We start from the raw sequence: 16,067 nt of genomic DNA, 5'->3' as shown, positions 1-16,067 counted from the left end.
CTTGTATTCCTTCTCTCTGTTCAGAAACCTCTTTCCCAAGACATCTGCGTGGGCGCTCTCTTCCCTCCCTCAAGTCTATGCTCAAATGTCAGCTTCTCAATGAGTTCCTCCTTGACCAGCCTTTTTAAAATAGCAGCCCCCTCTCCCCAAAATTACTTCCAAATTTGTTTTCCCTCAAAATCCTATCAAACCCCTACTACACCACATGGTTTATTTATCTACATTTTCATTGTCTCTACCCCCGCCCCCCATTAGAAAGTCAGTTCTAGGAGGACAAGAATCTTTATCTGCTTTTCCCTTTGTTATCGATTGGCACATGGTAGACACATATTTATGGTTGATGAATGAATAAAAGATGCTTGGATTATGCATTATGTCCATTTTAACCATTAAGCATTAGGACTTTGAATAGAAGAGGGAAATGGGATTTCAGTTTTGAGTTTGAAGAGACTTTAGAAATCCTGATATGGACATGCTGCTATTGCAGATGAGTAAACTGAGGTCCAGAGAAAATCACACATGCAGCAAGTGACTTGGAAACAAGACCTCAGTCCAGCCCAGGAGGGTTAGCTTTCCAAGCAGACCATCCTTGGTCTCTATTGAAAAGATTTCCTCTCTGAAATATCAGAAGCCTACCTCAAGATGTGAGCCTTTGAGTCCTTAAATTGGCCAGATAGATACTTAAATCTAAGGCTTGATTAAATCGTGGACAGCTAATTTTAGGATAGGATAATTTCAGAAAGAGCTTTTCAAGAAAGCCTGATAAAATATACTCTATGTTTATTCAAGGGGAAATTATTCATTTCCCATATGTTTTCCCATATATGTTTCCCATGCATGACTATTGCACATGTTAGCATTTTCAAATCTTAAAACAAACCAAAAAAAAAAGGAGTGCATAGTAAAGCAAATAAAATGATAAAGAGTGTTAAGGAGAGACAGGGGCTTGAGAAATTCACTGGTAATTTACTGACCTTTTCAATGTATCTTTAAAATCAAATCAAATCACTGGTACAAGATAACGTTACTACAGTCCTGTGCTGGCCTCAGTTGGTGATCTGCAAGTTCACTTTCTAAACTGAATCTCCTTAGCCTTGGAGATGAAGAGTTGTGTTCAAATAACATTTATTAAAGAGTTTCTTAGGGAAATACGTGTTTGTATTTAAAGCTACAGTACCAGAAACTTGACTGGGGAAGGTGTCTGCCAGTGATTAAAAGAAGACTCTTTCTAGAACCCTGACACACACTTTAGGTACCATGGCTCCATGAAAGTGTTCTTCTAGACCTCGCTGGGTCAGTCTTTCTCACTGCGCATTCATGGCTCAGCTTCTCTGAAAGTGAAGGAAGAGTCTCTGCATTAATTCAGTAAGAACCTAACCTCTTGGCAGGCTTTTTTGGATATTGATTGGCAGTGGTTAAAAATGGGTCATTGAAATATACGATAACCAAAGATAAAGAAGAAACAATTGATGAAAATTAGTTCTTTTTTTCATGTAAAATATTTGGGTTTTTTAAAATTAAAGGCACATAGGTATTGTTATAAAAATAAGACTCTAGTGTGCATACTGAATATTTTGTTTTTCCTTTTTAACCATGAGCTAAACATATAGAAATTTATACAACAGATATGCAAATAACTATTATTCATATTAGGCAAATAATAACATGTTCCCATATTTCAGATGTGCTTTAAATAAATTTAAAACGTTATATCCTTTAAAGGTCTTCTTTCTTATTTCATGAAATGATAGAACTCTAGGGTTAGAAAAAAAATTCAAGAGGAAATTAGAAGTGAGAAAAAAATCACTGTAGAAATTGACTAAATTAGAAGCAACACAAGAGCAAATAAACAAATTGTCAAAACAGATGGTGAAAAAGAAGGAAAATGTAAAGCATCAAATCTAGATGAAGAAGATTTTTTAGGGAAGGTGACAAATATTTAAGATACCCAAAAAAGATCGAACATACAAAAAATACAAGTCTCTGAAGAAGAAAGCCAAGTTTAGGCTTTCTACACTAACAAACACTAAAATTGATAATCCAATAAAATTCTCCTGAAATTTTTTTTAAATGAAACTACATATTGAAATTATGTGCTATAGTGAAATTACTAGACTTTAAAGTAAGAGAAAAAAAAATCCTTTGGGCAACTAGCCAAAAAAGATCTCATAAAGGACTTGCAAGGGAAAAATCTAGACTATCATTAGACTTTTAGACAGCAACACTTTATGCAAGAAGATGGAATTACATACAAAATATATAAGACTCTTGAGAAAGTAAATTGTAAACTAAGGAATTTTTATTCAGCAAAAATTATCGTCAAGTATCAAACTGTTATCAATACGAAAGAACTCAGGGAATATTATTCCCATATACATTTCCTGAAGAATGTCCTAGAGAACAAGATTCAGAAAACCAAGATGACTTGAAAAAAACTGTTGTAGGACAAGTTCATCAGCATTAAATATGTACTTATTTATAGTACCAAATCTAAATGAAAGTCAAATGGGAGAGAGTATACGTTGTCAAGGGCCATATGCCCTGACAATGTAAATAGAGCAGAACCATTTTTTAAAGAAGGGAGTGAAGAGACAATGATAATAGAATATGCCAAAAAAAATTTTTTAACTGTTTTCAATAATCATAATTTGTCATGTAGACTGTACTGATATGCTGAGACTTGCATGAGTGATGGGAGGGAGGGTAAAGCAAATGAATGTAGACGCACCTCAGAAATATTGCAGGTTCAGTTCCAGACAACTGCAATAAAGCAAATATTAGAATACAGTCACACAAGTTTTTTGATTTCCCAGTCCATATAAAACTTTTGTTTGCACTATACTGTAGTCTATTAAGTGTGCAATAGCATTATGTCTAAGAAAAAGAATGTACATGCCTTAATTTTAAAACATACTTTATTACTAAAAAATGCTAACCATTATCTGACAATGCAGGGTTGCCACAAATCTTCAATTTGTAAAACAAAACAAACAACAACAACAAAAAATGCTATACCCATGAAGCATGATAAAGCAGAGTGCAGTAAAATGATGTATGCCTATGATTATGGTATATCCAAATTATATCATTCTCTGTACCTCAATAACCAGAATTCACAGTGTAGAATAAAGGAGATATAAATATAATATAGAAAAATGTTAAGTAAGAACCCTATAGTCCTGAAATGGAGTTAAAAACACTAGTATGAGCTGATGTACTATCATAAACATGCATACATCTCCAAGCTCCTTTAACAGAAAAGGAATAAAAACAGTGGCTAGCCCAATAACAGTAAATATTTCTGTGCCTCAAGTATGGTCTTGAAATACAATTTCCCACTAAAGGAAACCAGAGTTTCTTGTATGAATGGCTGTTTCCAATTCTGGAGCATGAAATATACATGATGAGTCTGGAACACCTTTGTGTTCAGAGCACAGCAAGAAAGCTATCAAACCCTGTTAGTATGATGTTGAAAGAACTCAGGAGCCAATATGAAGAGTCTCCCAGTGGCCAAAGATGGGATAATTTGAGCTTCAGTAAAGGTAAGAAATACAATGGATTAAAACACATAAAATAGATAACAAATGCTCCAAAATGGCAACACAGAAAGCACCTGAATTTCCCTCCTCCAATGGATGATGCACTGTATGTACAGCTACACACAGAATAATTCCCTCTGAGAGAAATACAGAAACTAACTGGGTGACTCCTACCCAGAAGGTGAGTGAAAAAATGCCCATAGAGAAACAGGTAGGGGCCGCTGAGACACACTTTTGTGTCACACATAAACCCCATCCCTGACATAGCATCAGGCGATCAGGAGGGAACCCCCAACTTGCAGTTTCTCCCTGAGACTGAAGGGTTTGGACCAGGCATCTAGTGCCCCCAACTTGTAAGGTTCCTACCTGAGGGATGGGCCCCCCAAACACCTAGCTCTGTAAGCCAATGGGACTTGTGTTCAGAAGCCCCATGGGACTATAGTAAACAAAGAAGCAGTTTTTAAAGAACGCAGAAGCACCCCCATGGCTATATACCCAGGCTCAGCAAAAACGTCCATCTCTCAGTTTCTCCCTCAAAGGGATTGGACTGCATACTTTCCCAGCTGCTGCCTGGTTGTCGGTTTCTAATCCGCCTGCATCTAGGTGCTCACTGACGTTGTCTGCTTTGAGACACGGACAGGTCTCAAATTCAGGGAGCTGCTAAGAACGAAGACCCTAAACCCTCAAGGTGCCATCAAAAGTCTGTTAGAACTAATAAATGAATTCAGTAAAGTTGCATGGTACCAAAATCCTTTAATTTCTATGGACTAACAATGAACTATCAGAAAGAGAAATTAAGAAAACAACCCCATTTACAATAGTATAAATAGAATAGACTAGAATACCTAGGAATAAAGTTAACCAAGAAGCTACAAGACTTGTATACAGAAAACTACAAAACAGTGTTGAAAGAAAGAAGATCTAAACAAATGAAAAATTCCAGCTCTAAACTTGCCAAAGGAATTGAAAAAAGTGGGTTAGAGTCAATTTTAGGCTCTTACTGAAAGATCAGGATATGAAGAGTTAACCAAAGGGACTAGATCCATAAGAATAGGAACTATATCCATAAGAATAAGAATTATTGATCTGACTCTGAGAGCTGGAACCAAGAGCACCATGAGTCCTGTATACGTTAAATCTTGACAAGCACTGCCCTATGCAATTGGTATTCTGAAAGGAGACAGACTTTTGTCTGGTGTTCATGATAGCGGTGAGGATCCCTTAGCCAGAAAGCAGTTCGGATACTAATCAAACTTTGTCACAGGAAGCAGGAATGAAGAAGAGGAAAACAATCAAAGGGTTGATAAATAATGGATTAGCATAGTACAGCTAAAGTAATACAGTTGTGTCCAATGACCTGAGCTTGCAGAAATTCAGTGAAACCACTGGAGTAACTGCTATCAAGACTATAATTGGTCATTTTGTATTGGTCATGCTAGACTTGTATTCTTCTCTTATTATAATTTGAGAGGCATTAGATGCACCTGCAAAAGCAAAGCCCTTGACTATTCCTATGTGACCTCAGATAAGCCACTTCACCCCCCAACATTCTAGTCTCTACAGCTGTAGGCAAAGATTTATAACTTTCATCAGTAATGGGCCTGAGATCTTCATTTGTCTGAAATTTATGCAAGTGCCGAGTATGATTATTATTTTAGCTGACAAATAAAAAGACTGTCACTTGTTTTTGAATGCTTTGTGAAGCAAAAGACACAAGGATGAAATTATGCCGATCATCTTTTTTGTTTTGCCTGCTGATGGAGTTTGATTGAACTTGTCTGAATCTCATGATAAATATGCAACATAACAAAGGATTAAATGAAAGACCATTTAATTACCTGAATCAGAGTTTGTAAAAATGTATATGTGCTCATGGCAGGGGGAGAGGATTGGTGTAATTAGTATCCCTGAATTTAGAAAAATTGTGTCTGGCAGGAAAATATGTACATGTTTGGCAAAAATTGAGTGACAGGTCAAGAACTCCTCAAGCTAAGAAGATTATATCAACAGATGCATTCCCCATCTGCTTACTGAATGCACAGAAATGGAAATCACATTTTTTCTCTATCAACTGAAGTTTTGGTTATACTCAGAGTCCATGAATCATACCATACCAATTGCTAAGATTGAGAAACATAAAACGAGAATAACAGAAGATGAAAGGAAGCTATTTTCTATGTGAAACAAAAGATATTGTCAAGGACACATTCTGGGCTTCATTATGAAACTCACACTCCTGTTTGCAAAAGGCACAATCCAAAGACACACTAAAAAAGCAAATCTGTGCTTGTACCAAAATGCACATATAAAAGCTGGCCATGCAAGTGTTATTGGGACCACAGGTCACCAACATCACAGATGGATTCTTTAAGCCATGTAACAACACAGTGTTTTCAAAATCTCCTATTCTGAAGTGGTGGGGACTTCCATGAAACACCGAGATCATATGAGACATTCTTACCTGCTAGATGCATAGTGATACTTCTGTGTCTTGCAGTGCTATTTCAGGGAGATTGAAGAAAGTTATTTAAGTTCAAATGAAAATAACAAACTCATAGTAAGAAATTAGCCATGCAATTTACCATTTATTAAATTACTCATGTATCAACAAACATTTATAGATGGCAGGATTTGTGTAAGGCCTTGAGCTACTATAAAGAACGATAAAGACCACTGTACCCACACCCACCCCTGCCCCACATTGGTCCTTACTCAATTCTTACCAACACCAAGCTGCACATCATTGTATTTTGACTCACTCATCCTTTATAGAAAATTCTTAATCCATCTGACTGCAATTTCTCAAACCTTAGACTTATACAGGATACAGGATCTTCATCAAAAATTTTCAAAAGCTCTGGTTATTGCTGTTACTATTTGCTACTGGAAAGATCCACACAAGGCAATGCTAAAACGTGGAGACTCTGTTTCTTCCAATATTAATTATGTAAAAGTGTTAACAGGAATGGTTTGCCTCTCCATGCTGAGGCTGAAGAGGAGTTACAGAGATAACTGGCTTTTATTTTCTTTGGGCTCAGTGTTTCCTGAGTTAGTATTCCCTACCACAAAGTTTCAACTAAGCTTAATGCCTGTGTTGCATTATCAAATCCAGACACCTGAAATTCTGACATAATACCAATCCTGTGGGGAATAAACTTTAACATCCATCATATTATTTAATCGTCACAACAAAGCCCTTGTTGAAATATGACTCAGGAGGATAAGAAGTACTGTCACATGAATGAAACAAATTAAACGTGAAAGGAGAAACCCAGGTACTCTGGAAATGTAGGCGACAGTGATTTATTTCTGCACCAAACAGAAGTTCGGAGGAAACCTGGATATGGCAGAAATAGAAAAATTGTGGCACTTTGTGATTCCCTTCTTAGCGGTATGGAAAGATCAGTGGGTGGATAATCGTGGGCAGTTGACAAATCAGTTGTCACACAGGTATTTCTATTCATGATGGGAGATGCTGCTCAAAAGAGTGAATACACTGCCTGCAAACCTTCTAAACAGCTAATGACTTGTTGGTTAAATGCATGGTGTTGGGAGAACAGAGAAGGGAATAGTCTTTAGATTCTCCAAAGTTTTGGCTAGAACACTGAATTACTTGGATACACAGATGGTGTTTTCATCACTTCTTCTTCCTAACAGTTGGGACTTCGGAAAGGCTAGAGAAATCTTGGATGTGAACAATTGCCTACACAGATGGTAATGGTGAACTGGTTTGGCTAACAGTTTTAAATTCCAGACCGGGGCTTCCCTGGTGGCACAGTGGTTAAGAATCTGCCTGCCAATGCAGGGGACACGGGTTCGAGCCCTGGTCTGGGAAGATCCCACATGCCGCGGAGCAACTAAGCCCGTGAGCCACAACTACTGAGCCTGCGCGTCTGGAGCCTGTGCTCCGCAATGGGAGAGGCCGCGACAGTGAGAGGCCCGCGCACCGCGATGAAGAGTGGCCCCCACTCGCCACAGCTGGAGAAAGCCCTCGCACAGAAATGAAGACCCAACACAGCCAGAAATAAATAAATAAATAAATAAATAAATAAATAAATAAATAAATAAATTCCAGACCGATGGATTCCTATCTACTGAAGAATGAGAAGGGAGAGGGAAAAAAATGGGTAAAGAAAGTGTAACTTAATACACAAGTAACAGAATAATGTGTATTAAGTTATGGTTTCTTTATCTACTGTATTTGGAAGTAGAAATAATCAGAAGGCCACATCTAAAATAGCCATGAAGGGACTTCCCTGGTGGCCCAGTGGTTAAGAATCCGCCTGCCAATGCAGGGGGATACGGGTTTGAGCCCTGGTCCGGGAAGATCCCACATGCTGCGGAGCAACTAAGCCCGTGCGCCACATCTACTGAGCCTGCGCGCTAGAGCGTGTGTGCCACAACTACTGAAGCCTGCATGCCTAGAGCCTGAGCTCCACAACAAGAGAAGCCACCGCAATGAGAAGCCTGCGCACCGCAACTAAGAGTAGCCCCCACTCGCCTCAACTAGAGAAAGCCCATGCGCAACAACGAAGTCCCAATGCAGCCAAAAATTAATTAATTAATTAATTTAAATAAATAAATAAATAAATAAATAAAATAGCCATGAAGGGTGGCAACTAGGGATGCAAAAGTCTGCCAAATTTCGGCTGATAAAACAACTCTGACTAACTTAATCGAATTTGTCACTTGGCACTCACCATGTACTCATGAGATACGGGAGTCAGTAAACAGGAGAAATTTCCCCAGGGAATCAAAACTACCCACGGAAATCAAGTTTATGCTGGGACAAGTGACAGAGCAGCAAGATAAATAGCAGAAGTCTTGGCCAAAAGAGACCTATATCTACAATTATGAAGGAAACACAGTAAAATAAAAGGGATTCTTAGTGGTGGAAATGCCACCTGCTCTTTAAAACTGGGAAACACCCAAGGATTTGATTCAGGAAATTTATATGCAAAACTTTAACAGTCATAATACCTACTTTTAACATATTTACTTGGGGTGAAGAGCGCAAGTTACAGATTTCCCAACATAATTTGTAGTAGGAATCTTTCCCCCATGATGTTTATGGTAAAATCATGAGATAACATAAAATAAAAATTGAAAGCACTATGAGTACCAAGTCCTTCAAAATGGCAGGAATTGCATTCATTTATACATTCAAGATTTACTGAGTGCATGTTGTGTTCTAGGCATTGCCCAGAGTCCAGGAGACACTGAGGTAAATAATAACTTCTACCCTCATGGAACTCAGAGCCTGGTTGGGACAGACAGTCCTATCGATGCTCAAACTGCTCTTTGAGTATCAATGACCAGTCAGGAAAAAGCTCTTCAGAGGAAATAAGGGATTAGATGTTTGAAGGCAGAGAAACTTACCAGGCAGAAAGGGGCTGAGGACAAGAGACCCCAGTCAGAGGTACAGCCTTCACAAGGGCAGTGTGATGTGACCCCCACTGTATTCAGACTGATGGTGTGCAAGGAGGAAAAGGCAGGAAACGGACCATTAAAAAACCAAGTGGGAGTGCTATTCTCAATAGCCAAGACATGGAAGCAACCCAAACGTCCATCGGCAGATGAATGGTTAAAGAAGGTGTGGTACATATATACAATGGAATACTACTCAGCCATAAAAAAGAATGAAATGACGCCATATGCACCAACATGGATGGACCTAGAGATGATCATACTAAGTGAAGTCAGACAGAGAAAGATAAATATATGATATCACTTAAATGCCAAATCTAAAAAAATGATACAAATGAACTTATTTACAAAACAGAAGTAGACCCACAGACATAGAAAACAAACTTACGATTACCAGGGGGGAAAGGGAGGGGAGGGACATATTAGGAGTTTGGTATTAACATATATACACTACTATAAAACAGATAACCAACAAGGACCTACTGTATAGCACAGGGGACTGTACTCAATATTTTGTAATCACCTATAAGGGAAAAGAATCTGAAAAATATATATAAATATATAGATGTATAATTGAATCACTTTTGTACACCTGAAACTAACACAACATTGTAAGTCATACTTCAATTTTTAAAAATTAAGTTAATGATTAAAAAATAAAAACCAAGTGGGACTTGTGAAGGGCTTTGTAATACCTGCTCTGTTTTCTAATATGAGTGACAGAAGACATTTAAAAAGTGTAAACAACTGTTGAAGTAAATGGAAAAACATTGGTTCATTGGATCCGAATGATTTTTTGTTTTTATTGACCTATCTCTGCAGCATTCTGGGTTTATGTTATATTTTGAAGACATCTCTTTAAGTGGACAGACAGTGCCTTGTTCATAAGGTAGTTCCAACAACCTTTTTTAGCAAGTGCCCATCTTCTTAACTGTACTGTGAAACAGCGTTGAGCCCTACACCCCTTAGAAAGTAGAGACTTTGCATTCTCTGCTTTCTACATTTGATTAAGAATAAAGCCTTTCCTGTTTTAGAATGAATTTGTCAGCAAGGTGAACAGGAAGCAGTAAACAAAAGTGCTGTGAAACTTTACTCTCTGTGGCAGTATGTTGTCACCTTCAGTGACACCAGAGTCTCTACCCTCAGGAGATGCCATCTCTCCTGTGGCAGCTGGCTTTGTCCTTACAAAGGGAGAGATCCCTTACCTAATAAGGATCAATTCCCTATGCAGCTTTAATAAGGGGCAGGGGTGTGTCCCCAGTGACACAGTGACAGAAATCTTCCCTGATGTAAATTGAACATTACCCACTAGAGCTCAAGAAAGCTCTATTTCCTTGGGTTCTTTGCTCCTCTTAGTTCAAGCTAATATAGTAATTTTGTTTTCTGAAAATCTTAATGCTATTTACATTCCTGGAGCTAGTCAAGACTCTGGAGTCCCATTCAAAGTTCATGGCCTCAGAGTTATGGTAAATGCTCAGGAAAAGTTCATTGCCAAGAACGTGGCCTTGGAAAGGTATTTCAACCATAGGAAAATATCTGTTTCTTTTGAAAGCTAGAAAAAAATAGTTCATCAGCAATATGTCTATTAACATATTGCCCAGTTCCAGATTTTCCCTTATTACAAACCCTTTTCTTTTTAAAAGCATATGTTGTCTTTTATTTATTTATTTATTTATGGCTGCATTGGGTCTTCTTTGCTGTGTCTTCTTTGCTTCTTTGGGTTTTCTCTAGTTGCGGCGAGCAGGGGCTACTCTTCGTTGCAGACTTCTCATTGTGGTGGCTTCTCTTGTTGTGGAGCACGGGCTCTAGGCACGTGAGCTTCAGTAGTTGTGGCACATGGGCTCAGTAGTTGTGGCTCATGGGCTCTAGAGCTCAGGCTCAGTAGTTGTGGTGCACGGGCTTTGTTGCTCCGTGGCATGTGGGATCTTCCCTAACCAGGGCTTGAACCCGTGTCCCTGGTATTGGCAGGCAGATTCTTAACCACCGGGCCATGAGGGACGTCCCTGTACAGACTTTTTTGGTCTTGTTCTATTCATATAATTTGCTGTGAAGAAATTTTACTGTGTCTCCTATTTTTTTAGAGATGACACTATTTACTTATTTGATGTTGAATTACCATTTCAGACAACTTTTTTTTTTTAATTTTTATTTATTTATTTATTTATTTATTTATGGCTGTTGGGTCTTCGTTTCTGTGCGAGGGCTTTCTCTAGTTGCGGCAAGTGGGGGCCACTCTTCATCGCGGTGCGTGGGCCTCTCACTATCGCGGCCTCTCTTGTTGCGGCGCACAGGCTCCAGACGCGCAGGCTCAGCAATTGTGGCTCACGGGCCTAGTTGCTCCGCGGCATGTGGGATCTTCCCAGACCAGGGCTCGAACCCGTGTCCCCTGCATTGGCAGGCAGATTCTCAACCACTGCGCCACCAGGGAAGCCCAGACAACTTTTTTTTAATTTTATTTTTAATTACAATGTATTAGTTTCAGGTGTACAGCAAAGTGATTCAGTTATACATACGTACATATGTATATGTGTGTATATATATATATAGAGAGAGAGAGAGAGAGAGAGTCTTTTTCAGATTCTTTTCCTTTATAGGTTATTATGAGATATTGAGTATAGTTCCCTGTGCTATACAGTAGGCCCTTGTTGTTTATTTTATATACAGTAGTGTGTATATGTTAATCCCAAGCTCCTAATTTACCCCTCCCCCCGACCCTTCCCCTTTGGTAACCATACGTTTGTTTTCTATGTCTGTGAGTCTCTTTCTGTTTTGTGTATAAGTTGGACCTAGAGACTATCATACTACGTGAAGTAAGTCAGACAAAGACAAATGTCATGTGACATTGCTTATATGTGAAATCAAAAAAAAAAATGAACCCATTTCAGACAACTTTTACATGAGGCTCCTTTTTGTATCATCCGTGCTCTTCACAAATTCTTACCACATTAGCAAAAATCTCTCAACTCTTAAGCAATGTCTTCTTTAATATACTGTAATACAGCACCAAAACTAGAAGGCTTGAATTCCAGACCAAAAACTGTCATTCATGAAATAAGAGACCTTAAAATGTCATTTAACCTCTGGGCCTTAGTGTCCCCACTTTACAGGAGTGTCCCTGCTGATCTTAGTGTTGTTTGTAGATCCAATAGGGAAAACGGACCTAAAAGCTTGTTGTATTATAAATTTACTCATTTATTGGATAACATAATTGTTGCTGTGTCTAAAACGCAAAGTTGCACTTCAAAGATTATGTCTTTATTCAATGCTAAGGCCGACTGAAAGCATTCTTACTGGGAGCTGAACCCTGGTGAATTTGATACAGGCATTAACTTAGACAACCTACAGGAAGGGGACGGTTAATATATCCTTCAAACATCTCATTTAGTATCAACTTTCTCTTCTGAAATTTTGATAGAAGGGCTAATCAACTCAAGATAGAACCCCTGGGTGCATGTCTGCTGTGCTGAGATCCAGAGATGATTTGTGTCACCCGTGTACTTTAGAACTGAGTTTTGGCAAGTTATGAAATTGACAACCTGCAGTGAAAATTTCAAAACACATAGACTCTTTCTCAGATTCACTGTTTCACTTCTTAAATGTGAGTCTCAGAGATAAGTTTTTGTTGCCAAAAGTTTTAGATCTGCTGAAAAGCCTGGGCAAGTATTCGATAGGGTCCCTCGAGTTCCATGCTAGCAGCAAGGCAGAAATAGTTTTGGCCTGGCAATTTCAAGGCAGGTGTTACCAGTTGGTTGCCTGAACCATGGAAAAACCTCCTTCTGGTCTTTTAAAAATGCCTGATTTGAGCGACACTACCTCCTGATGGGCCAGCCGTGGAGAACTAGTTTCATAATGCACTTATAGGAAGTGGACTGAATGAAGTTACTGGATGAGTTAGGAATGTATACTTAAATATTGAAAAAAGTCTGCCCAAAACAGCAATCTTGGTTTTGGCTTCATTGAAACTGAACTGCCCTTTTGTCTTGTTTTGTTTTGTTTTGTTTTCTGATGGTATTTAGCCAGTCGGTTCAGCTGCTTATATTGGAGTTTGTGGTTCATGATAGTAAAATCAGGGCATGGGAAGGCCTTTATAAAATACAGTCTTATAGCAATGAAGGCAAAATATTACACTATGTGTTAGTGTCATGAATCTAACCAAAGACTAGAAAATATATGTGTGGCCTGCTTTCTGAAATATAGGTTTTCCTCACTTTGAAGAATAGAAACCATCCAGAAAAGCTGGATGTAAGTCAAGTTCAATTTTCTGGTGGTCTTCCATGGTTAAAAAAGTGATGTGGTTATTAGGAAAATAAATCCTCCGGTGAATTACAGTATTGGTTTAAGTGTAAAGCGGATAATGAAGACTCTTCAGTGGTTCTTGCGAGTTTGAGGGTCATGTCTCCCTTGAAAGTCTTATACAAACTAAATGTCTCACCTAGAAAAGTGAATAAAGAACACACTGCACAATTGGGGTTGTAATTCCGTGGGGTTCCGGTTCACTGATGAACCCCAGCCCTCCAGGGTTCCCCACAATGCTTATGTGGACTGACCCGCCTTGAAGATCTTTTCGTTTCTAACTCTCATTTTGCAGCTTTCCCTTTTCTATAGACAAATCCTAGCAAATCTGGTGTGAGTTCTTTCTTACCACCCTCCCTACCCCTGAAGGCCAGTATGTCTCTGAATAAGTGTTGATCTTGACCAGAAATGGCAGGAGTGAGAGCTGTCATTTACTGGGTGTCTACCCTGGGCAGGCAGCGTGCTGAGTGCGTTATATACAATACTACTCACGTCTCCACATTGTTTTGAGGTGTCTTGGATGGTGGGTGTGCACCACAGAGCATTCCTCTAACTCAGAGGAAGGGAAGCAAAAGACACTGTCTGTATTTCAGAGATACAAGAGATGATGGACCCACACTTCTAATTTTGTCCAAGAACCCCCAAATCACTGATTAAGAATGTCAGACTGAGACAAATAGCATATGATATCACTTATATGTGAAATCTAAAAACATGATACAAATGAACCTATTTACAAAACAGAAATAGACTCACAGTCTTAGGAAACAAATTTGTGGTTACCAAAGGGGAAACAGGGGAGATAAATTAGGAGTTTGGGACTGACATATACATACTACTGTATATAAAATAGGTAATCAACAAGGACCTACTGTATAGCACAGGGAACTCTATTGAATATTTTGTAATAACCTATAAGGGAAAAGAATCTGAAAAGGACTATATATATATGTATAGCTGAATCACTGTGCTGTACACCTGAAGCATTAGAAATCAACAATACTTCAATTAAAAAATGTATGTAGGGCTTCCCTGGTGGCACAGTGGTTGGGAGTCTGCCTGCCGGTGCAGGGGACACGGGTTCGAGCCCTGGTCTGGGAGGATCCCACGTGCCGCGGAGCGACTGGGCCCGTGAGCCACAATTACTGAGCCTGCGCATCTGGAGCCTGTGCTCCGCAACAAGAGAGGCCATGATAGTGAGAGGCCCGCGCACCGCGATGAAGAGTGGCCCCCGCTTGCCGCAATTAGAGAAAGCCCTCGCACAGAAACGAAGACCCAACACAGCCAAAAATAAATAAATTAATTAATTAACTTAAAAAAAAAAAAAAAAAATGTATGTAAAATTTTTTTAAAAAGAAGGCCAGACTATGTGTGTCTCTCTAGGTTCCCGCAGAATGAGAGGATGGCTTTAGATCAGGTGCTCAGCCTTCCCATTCACCCTTTGGGCTTGGCTGGAGTTGGAGGTGAAGCAGGCTTCCAGACCTTCTTACTGAGAAATCTCACTTCCCTTCCTCACTGCTCTGAAATCACTGCCGTGCTCCTTTGACTGCTGCCTTTTGCTTTGCTTTGTCCACACAGGTAACGACACTGACTCAGGAGGTGTCCCAGTTAGGTAAAGACATGAGGGCTGTGATGCAACTTCTAGAACACGTCGTGTCCCCCCAGCAGCCCGCTCGGTTTTGCTCTCTGCACACCACCTCTGTGTGTCCCTCCAGCTTACAGACCAGGATGACCTGGAGCACGCACCAACCCTGTCTACACTTGCAAGCAGGTGGAGCCGCTTATACCCAAGCCCAGCTTTGTCACGGGAATGTCACCCCTGACATGTGGAGTGTGGATCCCTCCTCTGTGGGGAGCAGCCCCCAGCGAACTGGCGCTTACGAGCAAAATCCTGCAGGTGGTGAACTGTATCATTCTCCGAACCTTGATTATTCACCTGCCCACTACCAGGTTGTCCAGGAAGGTCATCTGCAGTTTTTAAGGTGCATCTCTCCACAGTCAGACACGACGCTGCTGCCTCTGCAGTCCATCTCGGCCACTCTCTCGTCCTCTGTCTGCTCCTCCTCAGAAACATCTTTGCACCTGGTTCTCCCAAGCAGATCGGAGGAGGGCAGCTTGGACCAAGGAGCCATGAGTTCCTTCAGTCTGGAAAACCTGCCAGGATCTTGGGACCGGGAAGGAAGGGCATCCATCTCTACTGAACCCTCGGAGAACTTTCCCCTGGAAGTTGTCAAAAGCCCAGCAGAAGTGAAAGATACTAAAGCCATAAACGTATGATATTAGGGCACGTGAGGCAGCCGCCAGTTTCAGCTCCACCACTGCATGACAGCCCTGGTTTGCCTTTCTTGCCTCTGGCAGCGTGAAGACTGGGCAAGGCTGGGAGACCTGTGGAAGAGAGGAGCCGGGGAAAGGCAGAAACACCTCCAGACTGTAGCAGACACTTCCTGGATCCTGGAAACAGAATAGGAACATTTTCTTGTACAGGCATTAACTTCCTGGTCTGTTTGACAGACTTTGGTAAAAGTCCAAAGACCCTGAGGGTCTGAGCAGCTAGAAGTCCCAGACAAAGAATGTGTGGATTCATTTTGTCCTAGGTGGCTTTTGTGAAGTGCAGCAAAGTTTTTTCCTGAGTGCCTGCGTGTCACTCCTGAACAGTATCCATAGGACTGTGGGCCCTGGGAGTGCACAGCTCCAGCTGATCTATTTCTCAAATGTAGAAGGCAAAGGGACAATTATCACTGCATGTCATCTCCTAGACAATCAGTCACACAGAGCTGGTGGCCAGTGGTCAGCTATTGCACGTTATTT

At 40.1% G+C, this 16,067-nt stretch overlaps 1 protein-coding gene across 1 annotated transcript in view; it reads left to right on the top strand.

The window, feature by feature from the left end:
* KCNH8 (potassium voltage-gated channel subfamily H member 8) overlaps positions 1-15,536 on the top strand; it is a 276,697-nt gene extending 261,161 nt beyond the window's left edge. The window contains exon 17 of the mRNA XM_057545662.1: positions 14,838-15,536. Within this exon, the coding sequence (XP_057401645.1) occupies positions 14,838-15,536 (699 nt within the window). The remainder of the gene's footprint in view (positions 1-14,837) is intronic.
* Positions 15,537-16,067: the final 531 nt, after the last annotated feature.

Source organism: Balaenoptera acutorostrata, chromosome 4 (genome assembly GCF_949987535.1).
Source record: "Balaenoptera acutorostrata chromosome 4, mBalAcu1.1, whole genome shotgun sequence".
NCBI classification, from domain to species: Eukaryota; Metazoa; Chordata; class Mammalia; order Artiodactyla; family Balaenopteridae; genus Balaenoptera; species Balaenoptera acutorostrata.
The sequence above is the reverse complement of the archived record's forward strand: the minus strand, read 5'-3'. Positions and strand labels throughout refer to the sequence as shown.